General features: G+C 35.0%; 1 protein-coding gene across 2 annotated transcripts; it reads left to right on the top strand.

Moving 5' to 3' along the window:
* Positions 1-854: 854 nt before the first annotated feature.
* On the top strand, positions 855-23,651 carry LOC125656056 (uncharacterized). 2 transcript variants are annotated; one of them, XM_056144263.1, is made up of 17 exons: positions 855-990; positions 4,133-4,318; positions 4,410-4,610; positions 4,858-5,025; positions 7,616-7,816; positions 8,181-8,384; positions 9,595-9,675; positions 9,860-9,968; positions 10,583-10,823; positions 11,077-11,164; positions 11,815-11,891; positions 12,120-12,156; positions 12,360-12,460; positions 13,211-13,330; positions 13,537-13,682; positions 13,835-13,975; positions 23,405-23,651. In XM_056144263.1, exons 1-17 carry the CDS (start codon positions 912-914, stop codon positions 23,436-23,438), a joined length of 2,214 nt encoding a protein of 737 aa, XP_056000238.1. In that variant the 5' UTR covers positions 855-911; the 3' UTR covers positions 23,439-23,651. The 2 variants fall into 2 exon arrangements, with proteins under 2 accessions (XP_056000238.1, XP_048742595.2); XM_048886638.2 differs by having other exon boundaries at positions 13,835-13,970.
* Positions 23,652-23,823: the final 172 nt, after the last annotated feature.

Below are 23,823 nucleotides of genomic sequence, written 5' to 3' on the forward strand. Positions count from 1 at the left end.
GGACTAGCAGTCCACCAGCAGAGGTCTCTACCCAGGGGTCATAATATAAAACTTATACGGTACCAATTTTGATGTACCAGATGAGCATTTCGACAAATAATCAAAGTAATGTTTTGGATGACTGATCACTAGCTATGAATATTTCCGTTTTCCATGTTTGTTGAAGAAGCAACTGTCTATGATTTCAAAGTCTAGTCTTTAATTTATAGTGAGGAATGATCGTGTAAAGCGTTGAAATGTCATAGGTTTTAATGTTGTTGATCTGAGAAAAGTTTTGCGATTTCAAGTTAATCGAAAGTTCTTTAGAACTTTTTTAGAATCCACATTTGATTAACACCACTTCTGGCACATTTAGTCACACAGCAAGTGTTAAGTTTCTCCATCACAGCTGTTAATATTTTCGTGAGGAGCAAAGATGGGGTTTGGTAAAGCACTCACTGGATCCAGCGATGTATCTTTGTTTGTAAGGGTTTTTGTGAATCCAGTATAGGTACGGTAACTCATATCCATTCGACCCACCGACTGGGATACCAAAGGTGCGTAAAACTGAAGCACGGTTTTGAAGAATTTCATCGTTTGAAAGAGTAGTTGGTGTATAAGTACGATTAAATGTCAAACATCTATGATATTACCATCGTCCTTTTTGCAATAATCTTAATTTTGTATTCGTTTTAGGAATGAACACAACTCCTTATCTTCAACTCTTCATAGTGAATTAGAACAGGAAACTGAGAGTACCGTGGATTTGTATCAGCAATGGAATTTTGGGGCGGACGGAAGTTTTACTAGCACTTACCAAAGAGTCACTATAAACCCATGGGAAATCGTTCTTTATAATTGGGCGTACTAAAGATCTTCTTCCATGAGGAAATGGTGATGCCGTTCAATGATATTTCATTTTATCATTGTGTATGAGTATCATGACGACTGTTAAGCTCTATCATTTACGGATTATATATTTCTATGTAACGTTTTTCTCTGGATTAGTAGGTAAGTAATCGTCTTTAATAGATAAATCCATTAACTGTCCAATACAAAGGCGTGTATGAATACTTTAGTGATCGTGCTCAAACGATTACAGATAAGGAGAGAAGGATTGGAAACTGATTTTAATGAAGAAAACAAATTGCATTATAATCTGATCATTTTTTTTAAAGCAAGCAAATTCATTTATCTTTTGAATATGAAATAACAATATGAAATAGCATTCATGTAATGTATGATTAAATTGGATAAAATAAAAGGGCTTCGCGCTAGGTTTTCCATAAAAAATATTTCTATATATTTTTTTTAACAAATTAAGATAATCGATAGTATATCTAATAGTGGAGCTGCTCTTCGTATGTTTTATATCTTTCTTTCGTCAACTCCGTGCTAAAATTACTATATTCCTTGGTATTTCTTTTGCAAAAATGTAAGAAAACGAATAAAAACGACGAAAACAGATTGAAATGCTTGCATCTTAGCAGGACATTAATTCACGGTGCACTTGCCAGACTCTGTACATTTAGCTGTAATGGATATTAACACTTAATAAGTTAATGTGCCATGAATATTCTGTTTTCTTTCTTGTTGCCTTTAACTCGACATTCAGATATAAACAACGTTTTATCTATCAACAATAATCATTTTCATTCATCGATTGTATATTATTGAATGTCCCTCTAGAGAATCTTTCACGCATATAGAGATGTCACCTTTGCCGGTGAAGGTCTGTAAAATTTACTCCTATGCTAGGCGCTTATGGCCTTTGAGCAGGAAGGGATCTTTATAGTGCCATACCTGCTTGTCTCACCCAAAGACCACCCCAGTTCGCCATTTAATCGCCCCTTACGACAAACAAGGGGCCCTGAGGAACTATTCTAACCAAAAATAAATATCAATGGCAAAATAGCATCTCAACTTTATGACAAACGAGATGATATCAGCTTCCCTATCATCAATTCCCATATTTATGTACCAATATTCCATTATCACATGCATATGGTGTTTATATTTCTTAACGGATTCGATACATAAGAACTTATGATTCGTATAATCAATTTTTAAATGGAGACCGGCTTCAGACCAAGAAGTTGATGTTACAGTTTTAACATCTCGTTTAAAGTAAACATTTCCCAAATTCTGTGGTCGTTATGATGATCTAGTTTGCCAATACAACTTATCATTGGAAAAATACAGTCTAAAGTATTTTATACCAATTGTTAGGCTGTTCTTGGCACAAAGAAGTGAGTAAGGATTGCTCCGATTACCAGATCAAAATATAGGACTCACGGCGGGTGTGACCGGTCGACCTTTCTAGACACATGGCCTGACCTCTGATATACACGTATCCAAGTGTTCGCGTTTGCCGAACTCTCTATTTTATATTCTTTATAAGAGTTATGAAATTGATCGCTGTTTGTTATCTGTATCTTTATATTTCAAGGATTTTCTGAACACTGACGTCATGGGAAATTACCTTAAGGGGATTTGCGGTAGCTCAATTACAGTCAACATATCGATGGTATCATTGTGGTGTTTAACCGTAACAAGTGTGATGATACCTGTGAATTCAAGGTGTAATTTCACCCCAGAATCATGGTGTATTATGCTATCGAAGCCCTTAACCTAGTTAGTAACAGTTAATCTATATCCGAGATTTATCACATGATTAGTATGCCTTTTATCACTATCTAAATACAACTAACATCATAATACATATACATTTGAATGATTAAATAATACTTGATAATTGATCATAATTAGGTAATAGGGGAAGTGGAACATTTCTGTAGATTTTTATGAAAGTCTATAATAATTGATTATGATACAAACTAGAAAGATTAGAAAAAGAGGAATCACCATCGGCCCCTATCCATATTAATTTTAAATAAATGATCTGTATTATACATGATCACGTTTAGCTGAAAGTATATATGTATACATGCCAAAACGGAAAAAAAAAATTAAAACGCAAGGGAACAATAAATTTCAAGTCGTTTCAGGAATAAATTGAGTCCGTGAATTGTTTGATATTGATACAAATATATGAATAGTGTTATAACGTATTTACAACAAAGAGCTATTAAACGAATGCCTGAAAGGCGAATATAACCAACAATGATCAATCTCATAAATCCCACAAGGAATATAAAACTAAAGAGTAAACACAGACCCTTGAATATACCAGAGGTGAACTCAGGTGTCTAGGAGGATTAAGCATCCCCTGTCGACCTGTCATATCCGATGTGAGTCTCATGTACCGACCAGGCAAACGTAGCAATCCACAGTCAAAATCAGTGTGCCAAGAACGGTTTTACAATCGGTATGAAACACGTCAAACACAATTTGACCCATTGATACGTTATATGGTCAAGATAGATCATTTTAACGACAATAGAATTTGTGAAGTGCTGACTTTAACCGAGACTGTTGAAACCCCTGTAACATCAAATTCTTTGTCGGTAGCCTATTTCGGTTTTTAAAAGAATGATCCAACGCAGAAAAACGTCTTGAGAATCGAATCACTTGAGAAATATAAACATTTTGCTGGATATATTTGGGAAGTTGATGATGGAGAAGCTGGCATCATCCCGTTTGTCATTAAGATGAGTTGTTAGTTTGCAGTCAATATTCATTTCCATATGATATATCCATTGTTTAAAGAGCATTTGATGAAGGATACCATTTCCAATACATGTGTGCCCTTTCTTGAAAATTAAAAAAAATAAAAAAAAACTATCATCACAATTTCCCTAATTTTCATTGACAACATAGACATGTATTCATGGATTACTGCAGACGATAAGGATAGATTCGAAATCATGAGGAAATAATGATCGAATATTTCTTTCCGCAATACAGTTAAATAGATCTACCTCTACATAGAAAGGAGTTCTAAATTCAGACGTAAATCGCAATCGTAAGTGTTATGACTACGGCATGCTTCGCGAAACGCTCGTAGGAGTGGAAGTGATCGTAAACGTAATCGTACATTCACGATCTACGATTGGTTTGTGAAACGGTCGTCAGATCTCTAAACTAAAATTTTGTGGACTTGCTTTTTGCCGTCTTGCTTAGATACCCCATATTATTTACATCATATATTGTTATCGTCAATTCAAATTTCCATTCGTTGATAATTATCTAGGTACATCCTCATTTGTGTGGAAACACATTCAGCAGTCATCAACGAACAGTTCGTTTGTCCCCAGTTTTGGTTGTGATGGCGACATGGAGACCTTTTCTCTGACCAATGATGGAGTTAATCAGTTGTGGTCTGTTGAGATGAACAATACTTACACTATTGGTTGGATCTTTGTCAGCGTTGGTACTGGTAATAACAATTCATATTTTTTCTCTCGATTTCACTAGTATTGCTTAATCATTGACTGAAAGACTGTAGTTTTCTTTTCTATTTCTAAAAGCGGATTATGAAATGTATGTTGAAAATACTGAAGATCAAAGACCCTTGAAGAACTTCTGTCTACCTGAAGGAAGTAAACTAAGTTCACTTCAACAATTGATGACATGTGAATATCCTAATTCTGTCATCGTGAAAGCGAATAAAATAACTATTCGTCAAATAGGAAATGGATCAATGAAAATATTTGAAGTTAAACCAATAGGTAAATGCAGAGGGATGGAATCCTAATTTCCATCAAATGTATGCTCTGTATACATCATTCATTTTCATTTTATTTACTTCCCTTTCCTACAATTTTGATTGTCTTTTTTCCAAAATTATAATACATTAAATTTTAATTCATGTCTGCATTTATTCAAATAATGAAGGATATTACATAAATTCAATAATAGAAAAAGAACGATTTTATTCGTCTATTTATGCTTCACTATCTCCCCGACTTTGTTTAGGACTTTCTCGTTTGAGTCAAATGATGGTACTGAATTATACGGATTCCAAAGCCTTAGACGGCGACATGGACACATATTACCATTCAAACGAAAATGACCAGGCCTCCTGGTTCCTGAAACTGGATAAAAACTATGCGATGAAATGGATACTTTTATCAGTCAGGGGAGGTAATTTTTTGATAAGTCATTATAAGTGTACTTGATCAAAAGAGAGGAATTCACGGCGGATGTGACCGGTCAGAAATGAATGCTTACTCCACCCCGTCCTCCTCTTCCTTTGCACTTAATCCCACCTTTAGTATCTCGAGGGTTATGTGTTTATCCTGTTCTCTATTGTTGATAATAGATATGTGAAATTGATCACCGTTCGTTCTTTTTAATTCTTCGTAAGTAATCAAGTGTTAGACATATAATTTTCATATCAACTTCAAAATTGCACAAGTTGTGTTTGATTCAAATGTATAGGGCTCACGGCGGGTGTGCCCGGTCGATAGGGGATGTTTGCTCCTCCTAGATACCTGATCCCCATCTGATATATCCAGAGGTCCATGTTTGGTCAACTGTCTATTTTGTATTGCTTATATGAGCTATGTGATTGATCACTGTTCGTTATCCTCACCTTTTATTCATTGAATGAACCTAAATTGTCCCAATATGTTGTAATCCCATAGGGATCTTGGTTAGATAGGTTCTCAGTGTTCCTTGCCTGTCATAAAAGGCGATTAAATGGGACGTTCCTTCGGATGAGACCTAAACAATCAAGGCATCATGCCACAGTAGGTGTATGATGTTAAAGATCCCTCCCTGCTCAAATAACATAAGCTCAGAACATAGGATTACATTTTGTAGCTCTTCAATGGCAATGGTGACGTCTTCATGTGCGTGAATTGGATTTTTTAAAGGGACGTTAACCAATAAATAATCAATCCTATAATGAAAAAAACCGTGATTTTAAGGAATAGTGATCAATCTCATAACTACCATAAAGAATATGAAATTTAGAGCAGGGCAATCACAGACCACTGGAAACAGCAATAGTCCCATCATGACATAATATCGTCTTTATATGGATGGTTATTACAACTGTATTTCAAACGAACTTGGCATTAATACCATTTTTGGTAATCGTACTTATACTCCAACTGCTCTTTCAAATGCTGAAATTCTTCAAAGCCATGTCTCCGTTTCAGTCACATTTAATATTCCAGCGAATGGGTCGAATGAATATGAGTTACATACATATGTACCTATACTGGATTTCCAAGCTTCATAAAAACCCTTACAAACAAAGGTACATTGCTAGATGTAGTAAATGGTCTACCAAGCTCCTATCTCTGCTTCTTACGGAAATATTAACACATGTGAAGGAGAAAATTCAAACGTACGGTGTCACTACATACGCAAGAAGTGGTACAAAGTCAATGTGGATTATGAAAAAATCTAAAGAACGTTAAGTAAACTTCAAATAACAAAGCTTTTATCAAATGAACAACATCAAAACGTCTGAATTTTCAACACTTTACACGATCATTCCTCATGATAAATTAAAGACTGGACATTTTTTACATCATAGACAGTTTTTTCTTCAACGAAAATGGAAAATCGAATTATTCATATCTAGTGATCAGTGACACAAATACTTTGTTAAACATCACTCTGATTCCACGCACAAGTACTCTGAAGTTGACATAAAAATATGCTGCAGTTTCTCATTGACAATATCTATTTAGTGTTTGGTCACCAAGTCTTTCATGAAACGTGCTCCTTTGTTTGCTGATTTGTTTATATTATTGTGAAGCAGTATTTATTCCAAAACGTCTATGTGACAAGAAAAACTATCTTGCTGTTACCTCAGAGTCGCCCACCTCTGCTCTATACTTTAAAATGTTCTTGAAAATATACACATGTATTACCGCCAAACTAACAACCCAACTTCATGATACACGGGATGAATTCAGCTTCTCAATTGTCAACTTCCTACATGTATATTGATGTAGCAATATTCTATTATCACCTGGATATAATGTTTATGTGACTCAGCTGATTCGATACGCAAGAGTTTGTTCTGAATACAATCAGTTATTGCATCGAGGCAGGCTACTAACAAGCAAGTTGATGGTGCAGGAGTTTCAACAGTCTCCTTTAAAGGCAGTATTTCGAAAATTCTAAGTTGGTTATAGCGATCTATCTTGACTATACAACCTATCATTGGGTGACGTGTTTCATACTAATTGTTAAAACCGTTTTCTGCACATTGATTCTGACTATGGATAACTCCGTTTACCTGATCAAAATATAGAGCTTTTAACGGGTTTGACCAGTCGACAGGGTATGATTACTCCTCCTATGGACTTGATCCTACCTTTGGTATATCCAGGGGTCCCTGTTTGCTCAACCCTTTATTTTGTATTGCTCATAGGAATCATGAGAGTGGTCACTAATCGTTATATTCACCTTTCATCAGGTACCCAGGAGGGGTAAGTATTCCCTGTTAACAGGTCACACCCATTTCAAGACCTTTAACTTGATCAGGTGATGTAGCGATCATTTTTATGTCAAGAGGTCTTTGTTCTATTTCAAATCATTGCATAATGTCATTTTCGTCATACAACTCTGAGGTATTTTTATAACAAATCATTCTTGTTATAAAACACATATCATTTTTCGAATATATTTACATATCATCTTCAGTTATTCATGAATTGTATTCACTGATGTATTATCTAACATTCATTTGAAACATTCTCTCTTATAACAGGACATTATGAAGTGCACATTATAGATGGTGACCTAACAACCAACACGTCCACACTGTGTCGGAATTTCAGTTTTACCGGATCAGAGATCTTAAAGCAAAACAACAAAGCCTTGGAATGTTACAGAGAAATGACAGGAAATACAATTAGAATTATAAGAACAGATTATGGACCAATGAGGCTGTTTGAGTTGTATCCCATAAGTAAATATGATTGGATATTTATAATTCACTAAGGCTTTGCCAGTAATTGATCATCCATTCTATATATGCTATTAATATTTATCAATCTAAGTATCGTGAAATGTAAACTACATTTTAACTTGACCAAAAAGCATAGACAAAAACAGGTTGAGTCACATAAATATAAATATAACTACACATTTCGATAGTTTATGTTAAATAATGGTAGGAAAACTAATCTCCGCAAAATCATTTTGATTATGAGAGATATGATTCTGACTCCGGTTACCACTATTTCAAGACCATGTATCAATGGAAATATTCTTCGATTGAAAACAAGTATCAAATTATTGCCTGTCTTACTGTAATGAAACTATACTTTTAGTTTGTCCCGAAAACCACTACGGACCAAACTGCGCTAAATGTAAAACGGGGTGTATATCCTGTAGTCCTATCACTGGTGTATGTTTCAACTCCACGTGTGATCAAAAAACAGGTAGGTGTGGGAATTGGACAACAGAAATGGCTACACACAGCATCGCCTTTGACGAAGACACACCTATTACTAATGAAATGAACGTCATTCAAGGTATCCTCTGATATTTTAAAATTACTCTGATATCATTCTGTTAGTGTGTAGTGAAGGTTTTATTCACAAGATGGAGATTATTGTGACAAAAATATGATATTGATATTAAACATATCAAATGCAAAGATAATGTTATTGTAGTTGCCTTATCATGAGTGCGCTTTGTCTATTTTTTCTCTTAGCTTTTTGTCTTTTGATTTGACGCAGATGTGTACATGTATATCCATTCACGTTTTCAATTGTGAAGAATTAAGTTTTATCGTCATTCAAACTTTTTGAGGGGGTACTGGGTAATACATGTGTACTTGATTGACACCCGGTGCTTGTCAGTTAAATATAAAAGGTGACGTAATACCTGTTTTACCATCCCTCTATTTATTTGAGTCATGAAAAGGAAAACTCTGCGAACTTCATTTCAATATAAATACACTGTAAATCTTGTGGTACTTGGCACTCGATTAGAAGATGCATGTATTAAGCTAAATATCGGAATTACTTTGAGTGGACTTGACAGCCAATTTGTGACAGTGTTGTGTATTAATTCCTTGCGACAATAAACCAGCATTGGGCACCGATATTGTATATATATATTGTAAGTTAATGATTTCGTATCCTTATATTTTTTCTTCAAAAATTGTAAATAAATTATATAAATTTTTGGAATATATTTGTGCTGAATTACTACTGGTCATAGGGTATGTTCTGACCCATAACAGTAGGAGTAATGCGATTGATTACTGTTCGTTAACTTTACGTGTTCAGCACATATAACGCCGTCCGTTATATGGTGATTTTGACTACGGGTTGCTCCGTTTACAGGATCAAGATATAGGCCTCAAAGCGGAGTAACTAATTAACTATGGATATTTCATCCTTGCTTTACTTAATTTTGTATCTTTTATATGATTTGTGAGCTTGATTTTGTTTTGTTCATATGCTTAACTATATAAAGTGACTATTTAAAAAAGTATTTCTGATTTGTATTCGTCAATAATGAAAAGAACCATGCTAAAAACTTTTCTATTAGGTCACCTGGAACATGCATTCTATCAACAATTTTGAAATTGACTATTGTAAATCATGACGTATAAGACTTTTTATTCCAGGCTTTTATTGAATCCATACCCTTGTATTATAAACTAGTATAAGATAAACTAATTACTGAAATAAAGCATTTTAAAAACCATTAATAAAAACAGGTAATCTGTAGATTCGAAAACAGAAATGGTTACACACAGCACCATCTCAGACGGAAACACACCTATTAATAAAGAAATGGACGACATACAAGGTATACTCTATTATCTTGTAATCAACCTGATATCACTCTGTTAGCGTGTAGTGAAGTTTTGGCATGATTCTCCCGTGTTCGTAAAAAAAAACTGAGCATGCAGTATTGTACATATACATTATTTGGAGAATTGATATGTTGTATGAGTAATATGAACATACATAAAAGTAACGTATTTCTTCAGAGGACAGGTCCAACAGAGGGGACCAGACTCAGTCCATCATAGTGCTGTCTGTTCTCGTGGTGATAGCTGTGTTTTTGGTCTTTGTTGTGGTTTTCCGCTTTAAAAAAAGGTAACCGTTTCACATATCACCGATCAAGGTCAGTAATAGAAATATCCATAGATATCCAAGTCAGTATTTCGCAAATTATAATGATCTAGTGGTTATAATGATCTAGTTTGTCAATACAGCCTGTCATTGGGTCAAATGTTGCTTGACGTGTTCCATGCCAATTGTTTGACAGTTCTTAATTTTGATTACGGATAACTCCACTTACTCCTCCTAGACACACGATCCCACCTCTGGTATCTTCAGGGGTCCGTCTTTGCCCTACTTTTTATTTTTATGAGATTTTCTATGAGATAAGTTATCTTCACCTTTCTTGAACAACTTAATTATTGATTGATATGATTTCTTCAAGCTGCGGGCTGTATAAAGAGCAGGGGCTACAGAATGTATCAAATTTGTAAATTCTATTAACAAAATGTGCATTTCTGTAGATTCCTTATGTTACGGGGGTATTTTACATCGCGAAATGATTAATGGACGAGAAATCTTGAGAGAACATGGATTTGTTAGTGGTCTGTTGATTTAAGTACAATTACAATATGTAGGAATATACAATACATAGAATAATGATTCTAAACTACTGTTTGTAAATTACCTACATTTTGTGTTTATTTAAGAACGAAGACACCAAAAGTGGAAACAAATGAGGAAAATGTCTTTTCCGTGGAATTCCATCGAGTAGAATCAAGAAATGAATCTGAACTAGAGGAGATTCCCCAGAACGAGGTTGGCGATGTTGAGGATGAAATCATCACCGTAGAGTACAGTAATCTGACGTCACAAAGGGTCTCCATTGATCAGTTCATCAGCGAATTACCAGAAAAAAGAAGCAACGGAATACTGGAGAAAGACTTCGATGTTTGTATTCAGTTTTGTCATGAATCTTGTACTCTAAGTATTCATCAAGGACTCATTACGTCACTAAAGTATTTATAGTATATTTCTGAAAATGAGGAAAACACAAACTTCGTTTCCTTTCATGAAAACATGTACAACACTCAATAAGTCCGTATTGTTTCGTACATGTAGATTTTATTATTAAATGAATGAAATAAACTATTTTTCCTTCAGAATGAATTTAATGTATTTGCATCATTCTGTTTGAATATAGGATCTTCCTACAGGACTACTAGAGTCCTACTCCAATGCTCTGAAGGCTTCCAGCAGAATGGGGAATCGATACAAAGGAATTTATCCATGTGAGTACACACTTATGGACACATGCGGCGTTTCTGACATTTTCTCCGAAAAAAAATCATTTGAATGTAAATATAAAAATAAAATTTCATTTTCGAAAATTACTTCCGGGTATGAATTGCGACTTTTTATGTCAGCAATCTAACGCTCTCTAAATAGTATGCTGTCGTAAAGCGTCCCAGTTCATGCCCTCATGTATTTTTTAAAAAAAAAATGAAATTCTTTTCTTAAGTATTCATCATTTTAATGTTAAGATTTGCGCAAGTCTCACAGACATTTCTTCTCACGTTCCTAGTTTATAAAAAAGTATGCTACTTAGTTCTTACTTAATCTTTATGGCAATTTAAGGACATGCACGACATTTCTAAGATCTTCTCTAAAATATTTCTTATTCGCTTCCTCGATATAGATTATATCAGACTGGGTACCTTAGTGGTTAGATCACTTAACTAGCAATACAAAGGTCCCAGGTAAGATACCCGATTGTTCCATAGAATTTAGTGCATTGCACGTGAAATGTCACGAAAAATCATACTTTTAACGATAAAAGTCGCATGTGTCCTAATTTTGACATCAGAAGTTAAAACAAATATCTTCTGCTGTCGATGAGTTTTGTAAAAGAGATATTTTTCTGTTGATTATCCTTTTTCAGATGACTATAATCGCGTGAAATTGATGAGAACATATGCAAATGAGAACGATGATTTTGTCAATGCATCGTACATACATGTAAGTATGCCACCATGATACTTACAAAATCACTAGACATCATTTCTTATATAATATGAAAGAATAATTCCTAGCTTTCGGATTGGCCGAGAGCTACAACAGCACTTGAGGCCACTTGTTATATTTCCTTGAATGGATTTCCCAGGCACTAAATACCGTAACAATCAAACAAAGAAGGAAGTTATTATATCTGTCAAGCGAGGTCAAGTTCCAATGATTTATTTTCAGGGTTTCAACAAAGAACGAGAGTACATAGCCGCACAAGGTAGAATCACTATTTTAGAAAACACAATTACATTTTCAAAAAAAAAAAAAAAGAAAAAACAAATCGCAGATGCAAACAATTTAATTTTTTCCTTTAATGCTATTGAATGGTCAAGAACTAGTTTTTTTTTTAAATCACATATTTTTTGGTTATTTCATCAAACTCGATCAAGAATATATCACTAAACCTTTAAACATACATAGGTCCCTTCAATTCCAAGACGTTGGAGGATTTCTGGACGATGATCTGGCAGAATGACGTCACAAGGATCGTCATGCTGACCAACATGTACGAAGGAGATAGGGTAACTGCTCTAGAATGAATGGAAATAATTGTTGAGTGATTGGCGTCCTTATATTGGTTATGATAGAACATCCGAATCAATGACAATAAACGATTATCCAGAAAAAAATGTGGTAGATGAGTATGTTAATGGGCAAAATGTCAATAACATAATTAAGAAATTAAGCATTTCTTAACAATAAAAAAATCTTACTTTCAGTCATCTATGTTCATCAAATAGCATCCGTTATTTGTTTACTGCTGAGATGAATTCAATCACAAGAATAAATCTTTTCACAATACCATTGACATATGAAATCCTAAATCATTTTAGTCCAGTCCTGAGTAATATGAGAAACATTGCAGTTCTAACCACAACGTGTACAGTTTGTTTATATTAAAACACACTTCTAGAAACGTCTGAATTACAAAACAAAATATGAAATTGGTTACTAATGAAGACTCCAAAACATTTCGTTATTTCGCTAGTCACTTTATCAAAATAGCCATTCATAAATACTTTAAAACTTACATGAGGTGATATTTGTTCATAAGCAATACATAGAAAATAAATACAATATACATGCACTTCATCACTATAGAAATAAATTCAAATCATTTTTTCCGAATTCAAATAGGTAAAACTCAAGATGTGTCTCTCAAATTGGATAGTGTTTCTGAAACATGCCTGTGCATTGTTTTTCTTTAAATCACATGTTAACAATCACGTGACCGTTTGCTCTCTCACTCTATTGAGGTCTACGTGTTTCAGATGAAGTGCCTTAAGTACTGGCCGGACACGGATCTGGACATCGGTCAATACACCATAAGACTGGACAATGTGGATGTGTACGACCACTACGTGCTGAGATATATGGTTGTTCATTGTCAGGTGCTTATTTCCTCTGTTTTCTACACCACACACCAAGGTGTATTGAACTATAATCATCCTTTGACATTTGTTAAAACTGCTACAGTTAGCATACCCTATAATCATCTCCATTTTGGCATGTAAGACATATCCTTTTCTAACATTAACCTGTTCTTGTATTCATTCTAAAATGTTACACTCTATACATGTACCTAATAATACTGCAGGAAGAGGAGAAGAAAGTGACCCAGTTTCACTTCACCACCTGGCCAGACAAATCCATCCCCGATGATCCAACGTCACTCGTCTACTTCCGTAACCTGGTTAGAAATGGACTGACCATATCTGATGGACCGATAGTTGTTCATTGCAGGTATACGAATTAGGTGTTACCTATCATTGAACTAAGAGCCTTACGTACAGTGTAGTTCATTATATATATATATATATATATATATATATATATATATATAACAGTTTAATACCAGGAAACACGTTATCATATCATTATCTTTGATCTTGTAGCGCTGGAATTGGGAGAACTGGAACATTCATCTCAATTGATTACCTACTAGAAGAGGGCGCTGCAGAACAGACAATCGATGTCAAGGGATACATTGCTTCTTTAAGACAGCAGCGCGGAGGATCTGTGCAAACTTGCGTAAGGTCCATATATATATATATATATATATATATATATATATATGTGTGTGTGTGTGTGTGTGTGTGTGTGTGTGTGTGTGTGTGTGTGTGTGTGTGTGTGCGTGCGTGCGTGCGTGCGTGCGTGCGTGCGTGTGTGTTTTTAAGGGTGAATTGGCAACATCACATGCTCCAGGGTATCGTAACAGTACAATTCCCAAAGTTCAGATTAATCAGGTCGCTTTGTTAGACTACCCGCATCTATTCGTCATTTTCCGTCATGTATTGCACGTCTTTGTGTGTTTTTCCTCGTTTTGTGTTTAAAAGAAAAAAGTTAACATAACGAACAACAATCAATCAATCTCATACAAACTATAACAAATACAGATTTTGTAACATGAAAGTTATGCAATCAGGTACCGCAGAAAACACCAAAGGTCTGACCAGAAGCCTAGGGGGAGTGATCATATCTTGCTGACAGGTCACACCGTCATGATTCCTCCAACTGGTATGACACACTTTCGAGGTCATTCAACCCAATGATAGGTTGTAGATGCGAATGACATCGTTATAAAGAGCTTACAATTTTCGAAAAGTTGATTTTTAAACACATTAAAAAACTTATTATTTACGTACTCCTGTCCCGGAATATGATGATGAACAAGCTGAAGTAATTCCGTTTGTCATGAAGTTAAGTTGTCAGTTTGCAGTTGTTCAGTAAACTTCGAAATGAAAACGGAGAAGATAAACTCTCCCCAATGATAATACAAAAAAGCACGTAAATTAGTAAAGGAGCGCAATTAGCGTTCATGGGAATTCCATGAGGAAGTCCGCATCTTTTTTACATCTAAAATCAGAGTAAAGTTTAATAAAGTAATTTTAGTATGAATGACCAAATATATCAATTTCTGAGTTCAATTTTCATTGAGGAAACAGTGGTCTATGATTTCAAAATAGCTAGTATTTAATTCATCGTGATTTATGAGTGCATACAGTGTGGAAAAATCGTAAATTTTGATGATTTTTGGTTTTATCTTTTTCTAAATTTATATTTCCCAAAGGAGCTTTGGAAATGTTTACAATTCACATTTCAATTTACACCGCTTCTCGCATATGTTGTACTTTAGGTCTAATTGTTTCTCTCTCACGTTTGTTCAAGCTGATATGAATTAATAAATACGTACATCTTTCTCATCTTATCCGCCATATTTCTCTCAGGTAGCCTAATTTACTCTACCCGTGTATACCCCAAATGTGATTGTCACACCTGAGTGATTTTTCTAGGTGGACTCGACCAGTGCACATCTCCGATAGTAATATATAGGGAATGCGAAACAAATAAAATCACATTTCAAAACATTATGCTTTGCTCAAAATTACAAAATATTTATTGTATACCAATGCAACATTCCGAAAGTTTAGATAATTTGTGGGGGGGGGGATGCAAAAACAATATAAGACTCTCTTATGAGTAGCCATGAAATATAAGGTGATTCCACCCGAGGGTTGCAAAAAGCTGTGAAACCCGAGGCTTTGCCGATGGTTTTACCGCTTTTTTGCAACCCCGAGGGTGGAATCACCTTAATATTTCATGGCAACTCATAAGAGAGTATTCTTCTTTCATATTTCTAGAATTTTCCGTTTTCCTTGTGCCTAGCGACGCCATTGTGAGAATTTTCCAATTAGTTAATTTTTGCTGTACATTAAAAATAACATCAGAATCGAATTCTACTACCTTCATTTTGGCAACTTCGTTGCCGACAGAAAATCGGCCGACGAGTGTATAAGTAAATTGTATTAGAGTTATTCTTCTTTGAATAAATCAATAATCAGGGTGATGCGTGACGCAACTCGACAGTCATCAGCGCGAAACATTTTGACATACCTAATCAAAATATGAATCCACAACAGCACTTTTTTTTTCTTAGAGGAGCATTGATATTGATATTAATTGAACAGTTATTTAATGACGATTGTGTGAAGAGGAATTCCAAGTGGTTTTTGTTGGTGAATATGGGCATGGCTAGACGTTCGTTTTTCACGCGTGCAAGGACTCGAGTCTTCACTTGACACACGGACAGTAGACGTTGACAGAGTGAATGTGGAGGTAGGCCAAGAAGTAATAGACCGTGTGGGCTGGGTTTCAGTGAACTGGCATAATGCACCGGATGACATAGGTGTTTGAGGAATTTGTGACTGTTGTTGAGTGTGCAGTAATTGTTCAAGGAATGTGTAATTTTGTGTCTGGTCACATACACCTGGACATTATCAGGGACATTACAATCTGTCATTTTTTTGTACAAGAGCTTTGCAGACGCTAGTGTTTGTCAATCGAGGCGAGGTAAGTTGCAAGCTAGTTGTGTATTGATTATGACGTCACGGGATATGTAAGATAAACGTCACGTGATATGAAAGATAGAAATATCTTACATACCTTTCTTTCATAGAATATCTGTATCTTACATACGTAGATATGAGAGAAAAGCTTTCCCTGCATACTTGCAAATGCATGCAAGTATTTGCAGTTTCTTATGAAATAAATGCGGAGAAATCATTTGCCAATTACATACTGATAGAATGGAATAAGCAAAGAGCATAAAATATATTTATACCAATTCTTGCAAAATACAGGTCCATGCCATATGAATAATATGTAATGTACATGGCATATTCGCCACAAAAAAAAACTCGTATCAAATACGGACGTCTATTCAACAAGTATTGGAGATGTGCACTTACCGAAAATATTAGATTCTCTTTATTCTGACAAATCCACGAAACAAAATGATAAACTCCATTTGTATTTCGTTAGAACTTTACAACAAGTTGTCATTCTATTATACAGACTGCGACACACTTCACCCGTGCCAAATAGGGTGTATTCAATCAGGGGAGATGTCAGAGTCGAACATTTTTCTTGTATAGAATGCTTGTCTGGTCGAGGTTTTGCAGTTTAGAGAAATCGGAAATCTAATCATATACACTGAGCATCTGGTTGGATATATTGCGTGCTCAATTCAAAATTTATCGATGATCATATACAAACTTGGATATACAAATAAGAGAATATAATGATCGAAAATATACATCTGTTTAAAAATGCGGGTATTACATTTGTAATCCATAATAAACAGTTGATTACACAAAGACATAAAAAAGGAAATGTATAAACGAAAATATAGTTTTATTGTTTCTTTGGGAACCACATAATTATTTACGGTATTAGTATGTCCATATTCATTGATTCGACGAGAGAGAGAGAGAGAGAGACTGTCCTACTTCGATGTACAAAATATCATTTCACAGAAGGAAAGAAAATGTATCACTGATATAATGGTAAGCTTACAAGCATTAAAAAGTTTCAGCTATTTAAAAAAAAATTATTGACAATATATTAAAAACTCACAGGAGTTGATGCTTATAATTGAATTCATTACAAATTAAAAAAATATATATATATATATATATCAGTTTGAACTGTGCATGTAGAAAATACTGACTTTGTATGTTAGAATAACGGAAAAAAGTAAATTGTCAAAAAAGTGGGGAGAGCAGACCAGCCCAGCCTCCCTGCCCACCCCAATTCCCTGTATACGTGCCTGAAACAACATCAATTCGTGTTGAAAGAAAGGTGCATATCTGCATTTCATTAAATTCCAAAGGAGCTCGAATTTATGTGTTCCCCTATTGATTATTTTGTATGCAAAATTAATTCCCGAATTCAGAATCATGCTTTCAGTCAGAGCCGAAATAAAATCATTTTGAAGTACATCTAGTTTGAATGCAAATGTGGGGTTCCTTCTTTTAATTTCATCGGACTCTTTTGAACCCCCTCCCCCAAACTATGCAGCTTTGTTTTTATTGATATCTAAATCGGCATATGAATCCGGATATAAATTATAATGTTTTTTCGTTATCATATACGGTAGATATCGATACTAGAAAATGTTGATACTCTTGCCTTTTGCATATCCTACTAATGCATTACAGTAGATTGACACTGTATCATATAAAAAAAAAAAAAAAAACAACCTCAACACGAATTTTACTGATTCATGAATACTAACATCTTATCGAATACATTTGAATTTGAAATTTCGACATACAGCGGTACATGTATGTCTATTTTCAGAATATATCCATTGCGCCAGATCTCCGAAACGAAAATAATCATTATGGCATGTTACAGAAACGTTAAAACACACACATGTTATAGTCCTGCAATGCATGCATGCGATTTTTCTGAATACATGTATGTATTCGTGAATGAAGTTCCTACGCTTAAAATTATCTTGGCCTTTATGCATTTTGTTTTGTGATTTTGGTTTACCATTCCTTACACTGTAAATTAAGTAAAACTTGGTAAAGGATGCGATTCTACACCATACAATTAGTATGCATGCATGTGTTGAAAAGCAAAATGTACATGTAATAACCAGACATGTATCGTCATTTTTCATGAGTCTGGGGGGGGGGGGGGTACAACAGGAAGAAAAAAATGGAAAATTGGATTCTTTAAAATATCTTGCCATTCAAAATAATAATTAAAAAGATGAACGAATTCATCAATAAAATAAAACATAAAACCCAAACAATCCAAGATGTTTTATCCGATGTTCAAAGTCCTAATGTGGGGGCGAAGGGTTACAAGAGTCTTTTATTTTGACTGCCTCAATAATTTCCCCCTACACTTTATTTTCTTCCATCGTTGGGGGTGGGATGGGGTGGTTAGAGTCGTCTACTATGAGTGCCTCATAATATCTTCATTTTCTTAATTGGTGGTGGTGTGTGCCTTCTACTATTATATCAGAACTTTCAAGCTGGGGTCAAGTTTGGGGGAAGGGGTTGTCACCCAATATATTTTTTTTTTGCATTACAAAATAACGGCCTCTCTCTTCTGTTGGCGCGGGTTCGAAACCCGCTCGCGCCGGTAAGTGAGAAAGTTTCCCAGTTTACTTTCGGAAGGTCGGTGGTCTCTTCCCGGGTACATTGTATCTGGTTTCTCTCTTCCACAAAAAAACAAAACTGGGCGCCACCAGATAACTGAAAAATTGTTGAGTGCCACACTCATAAAAACAAACCAAACAAACAAAATAACAAAAAGCGGATATTGTTATCAAAGGTGGGAGACAGGCACTCTTGTCCCCTCCCCTTGATTCTATGTACCTTTGTACTTGACCTTTGTATTTGGGAGAGGGCCTACATATATAGGCTATGCCTTTGCCCAATCCTGTTGAGTTTCTCAATAAAAAAAATATATGTGCTTGATAACTATACGCATATGATAAACTCAGTTATTACATTCTGCATTACTACAATTAGCATGATAAAGCAAAATGGCATAGATATATAAGATCTATTAAGCGCCGAATTAGCATAAAATGAAGTAATTGAAAATAACATTATTTAAAGACATGTTTAATTTTTAATTATTGCGTGCTTTAAATGAATCAAATAAATCTGTAATATCAATTAATGAGAGCAATATTGAGTTACTGTTCTCTTATACATGTATTGAACTAACGATATCATTTGTCTTAATAATAGTGAGATTATTACAAGATCATCGTTTGAATTTCTCTCTCTCTCTCTCTCTTCTCTCTCTCTCTCTCTCTCTCTCTCTCTCTCTCTCTCTCTCATCCCATACACTCGTGCTCTGTTGTATATGCAAATTATCTATGCACAAACAATTTATGTACCTAAAAGATTTCCTGATTTATTAATCTGTAATACTCTGACAAGCAAATCATACGGTATAAGGATTCATGCACAATACAGGTTAAATATTCTATTCTGATACTTCCCCTGATTGAAGATGGGTACCTGTAAAGTGCGAAACGAAATCGAAACGAAACGAAACGAAATCTACCGAAACTAAACGAAACCCACCGAAACGAAATGAAACCTACCGAAACGAAACAGATTGTATGATCGAACTCTTTTAATTATAATGATTGAAAATGGTATCTTAGGCTCCTGTTAAAGTTTACACATATAAATAAAATTCGACTCCCCTTTGATGTAGGCTTTCGGCTTGACTGATACAAAGTTTTAAGAGTTGGAAAGGGGGGGGGGGGTAAGCACAAAGTACATAAATACCATGTGCAATTAGCTTCGGATCCATAAATTTCAGAACGGAAGGTTACAGTCTCACAGGTCAGAGGTCTGGGGAAACACACTAAACGAGGGATGGGGTCGTCGGCGTTGAATCCGATTTTGGGCATAAATACATGTTTCAGTATTTTTTGCTCTAAAGACAAATATATGTATACATGTGGATATTGTGTATTTGTATGTAGTATATCAAACGGTGGATTCTGCATATGTCCTCCCGTTCTCTTTGTGATTTCTGCTTAAAATCCCCTTGTTCATAAGCCTTTTCAGTTTACAAAATGACGACCTCCTCCTAATATTATTGCATTAAAAAAATCCGTTTTCCGTCCCGTTTTCAATTCCCCGTCTTAGTAACATCCCAAATGTATAGAGTTTTTCCATTATTGAAAGTACTCGCACCTCAGCAGTTAGAGATAGAATAAGAGGTTAAGGTAGTACTCTACATCGTCATAATGGCTGACTTCCTTTAAAAACATGGATGAAAAAATCGATATCAGCAATATTTGTCTTTTCCTTTTCTATTTAAAGAGACACTACAGCTCATTTTGCGCAAAAATCATGAAATGACAATTTTCCTAGCGCTTTCTCAATTTTTGTTGCATTGTTGAAAGTATGAACTTTGCGAAAATAACACTTATCTAAAGTTAAAAATTATCGTTTTAACGTAAAAATTAATACTTTTTGATGGCCTATACAAAAAATGTCGAGTCTCCTCCTTTCAGTCTTCAGACGCATGCGCATAGACAGTAAACAGTGTAGCATGTCGTCCAGTGAGAGAAAGTGTAGTTGATAGATCTAGAATGTTGACAGATTCTGTGAGAAAACAGGTAAAAATAGAATGAAATAAAACTCATACGTGAAATAAAATTTACCATGGTATCAGTTTGACCGTTGGAAAACAAAGAGTTCGGAGAAACCCATGTAACTCAGTGGCGGATCTAGGATTTCCGAAGGGGGTGTGAGAGTCAAAGATTAGCCACAGTAATCGGCCATTCTGGTGCAAAATTTGGATTTTCATTCAAAATCTGTGGCGTAAAAAGGGAGGGGAGATCCTGCACCCCCCCCCCCCCCCCCCCCAAATCTGCCATTGAGATTAGCTGCGAAGACACTACTTTTAAAAGTAAAAGTAAGTGCTATTTTTATCTGAACACGACACGTGTTAGTTGTAAAAACATCGGTCAATGGGAACATGGAAGGGTTTCTGTTGAAATAATGATTGATATAATTACTTATTTTAAGGAGCAGGGAATACTCTTATACTTGAAAGGTGAGTGTGGACCTCCTTGAAGGGGAATTTAAATAATTTCCTACACAACACCTTTGCTGTCACTCAAAACCACGTGATGTAAATAAGCATTCAAAAGTCCGAGTCAGAATGAAGAAACCTTTGAATTCCGAACGATCTTCAAAGCGCAGTTGAGAGTAAATTGATGCATCCCAATTGTTCAAAATTGTCAGTATCGATATGAATTTTATCATTTTATCAATACATGTTTTAAAAAACACTTTATTAAAATGTGGAAAATGAGCTGTAGTGTCTCTTTAAATACCTAGCCGAGTAGCTCAGTAGGTTTGAATACCGACTGCTGAACTGTAGGTCGCAGGTTCGAGTCCAGCAGGGGTTTTAAATTTTTTTCAGATTACCTTCTACTAAAACTGTCCTTTTTGACAAAATAAAGTAAATTTGAAAATTTTCAACTTCAAAATATTGTTGTACATATCCTCCACTTTTCATCTACATCAAATTTCTCTGGTGTAGCATACCTCCTTAAGAGCTTTTCCTGCTTTCAATTTTCTCAGACACCAGCTTCTTCAAACAATGTATCTATGCCCAAAGGCGGATCCAACGTCGGCGACCCCACCCCTCGTATAGTGTGTTTCCCCAGATGTCTGAGACTGTAACCCTCGGTTCTGAAATGTATGGATCCGAAACTAATTGTACATGGCATTTAATCAACTACGAATATGTACTTTGTGCTTACTCCCCCCTTTCCAACTTTTAAAACCTTTTAACAGTCAAGCCGAAAGCCTACATCAAAGGGGAGGCGAATTTTATTTATATGTGGTAACTTTCACAGGGGCCTAAGATACCATTTTTAATTATTATAATTAAAAGAGTTCGGTTATACAATCTGTTTCGTTTCGTTTCGGTAGGTTTCGTTTCGTTTCGGTGGGTTTCGTTTCGTTTCGGTAGATTTCGTTTCGTTTCGGTAGATTTCGTTTCGTTTCGTTTCGATTTCGTTTCGCACTTTACAGGTACCCGATTGAAGATAGCTGATCGGCACGGGCTAAGTGTGTCGCAGTCTGTACAATGGACAATCTTGTTTACTGTTGGAATACAAATGGAGTGTACCGTTTTGTTTCATGGATTATGCTAATAAAGGGAGTTTTACTACTACTTTGAGTATTTTCGACAAATGTACACGTACATCTTCGGTCCTTTACAGATATTACGAGTCGACCCAGGTAAATAGTCATCCGCATTCGATGCTTTTTCATGGCGAGCATACATGACCATGTCTTCTTTATACGTATAGTAGCATTTATGTATTTGAATTTTGCTTGAAGTAAGTGTGAATGGTATAGATTTTATACCCTTTGCTTATTCCATTTCATCAATTGATCTAGATAATAGTTGAAATATTTCTCCGCGTTTTTGTATAGTTTTAACGTATTTATTGCAAATGTACGCACATTCACGTAAAGAAAAGGCATTCTATATTTATTTATCCAAAGCTTTTAGAATGATTTACTACTGTACGATATGTTTATTGTAATTTTGAGCACTGTATGGTGTTTCAAAACGTGATTTCATTTCTTCTTGGTGTCCTATAAATTAGTATCGGAGATGTACGTGTTACCTGTTGAAGCTACTCGCACAGGTAAATCGCAGAAACTGATGTGAAGTGAAGCGTAGCAAAACTCGTCCCCTTATATACCATGCGAACCCTGATACATATAACAATATAATATCCAACTCTGTAATATGGCGGGTTAGCAAAGAAATATGGCGGACATATAGAATTATACTATATTTATTAATTCGTGTCAGCTTTAATACTTTATTGGGATCAAAGATAAACTAGTAAAAACCTAAACCGCAATTGAGGTGTAGAAACTTCGGGTTGAAGGAAAACTTCTTAAATTATATTTGACCGATAAGTCACAATGAAATTCTGATAACTCTTCTTTTACTGTACTCAGAAAGATCCATGCCAACATACATTTTCCAGTATTGACGCTTTCCTTTGTATGACAAGTATTTTTGCCTAGCTTTAATTTTCAGATTTAGAAAGATCTGAAGTAGCCATATCTTAATTCATGTTGTTTGTATCATTCTAGGACCAGTACATCTTTCTTCATGAGGCACTGGTAGAAGGATTTTCAAACAGCAATGTTCACCATGGTTGTCTATTTGTGTTGTAACATCAGGGTATACAAGAAAAATATAATCAAATTACACGCAAATAGATTGCTTCATATTCACATAAGGAGATATGAATATGACAAGACTGATTCGATGTCATGTAAGAGGAATATATATAGTAAAAAAAGAAACATTGAATACAATACTAAATAGTACACTTTAGTCTGACGTACGTTGTTCATTTGCACATGGTATGTCGATTATTGCTTCATAATGTGATTTTTTCCTGTCGTTTCAAAAATATTTCTCATTCCTAATAAGGCATGTTCGTTTTTTACTTTACAATATCACGTTTTGCCTATAGCTCATTCTGTCTCTGTATCATCCAGTTATA

Source organism: Ostrea edulis, chromosome 7 (genome assembly GCF_947568905.1).
Source record: "Ostrea edulis chromosome 7, xbOstEdul1.1, whole genome shotgun sequence".
NCBI classification, from domain to species: domain Eukaryota; kingdom Metazoa; phylum Mollusca; class Bivalvia; order Ostreida; family Ostreidae; genus Ostrea; species Ostrea edulis.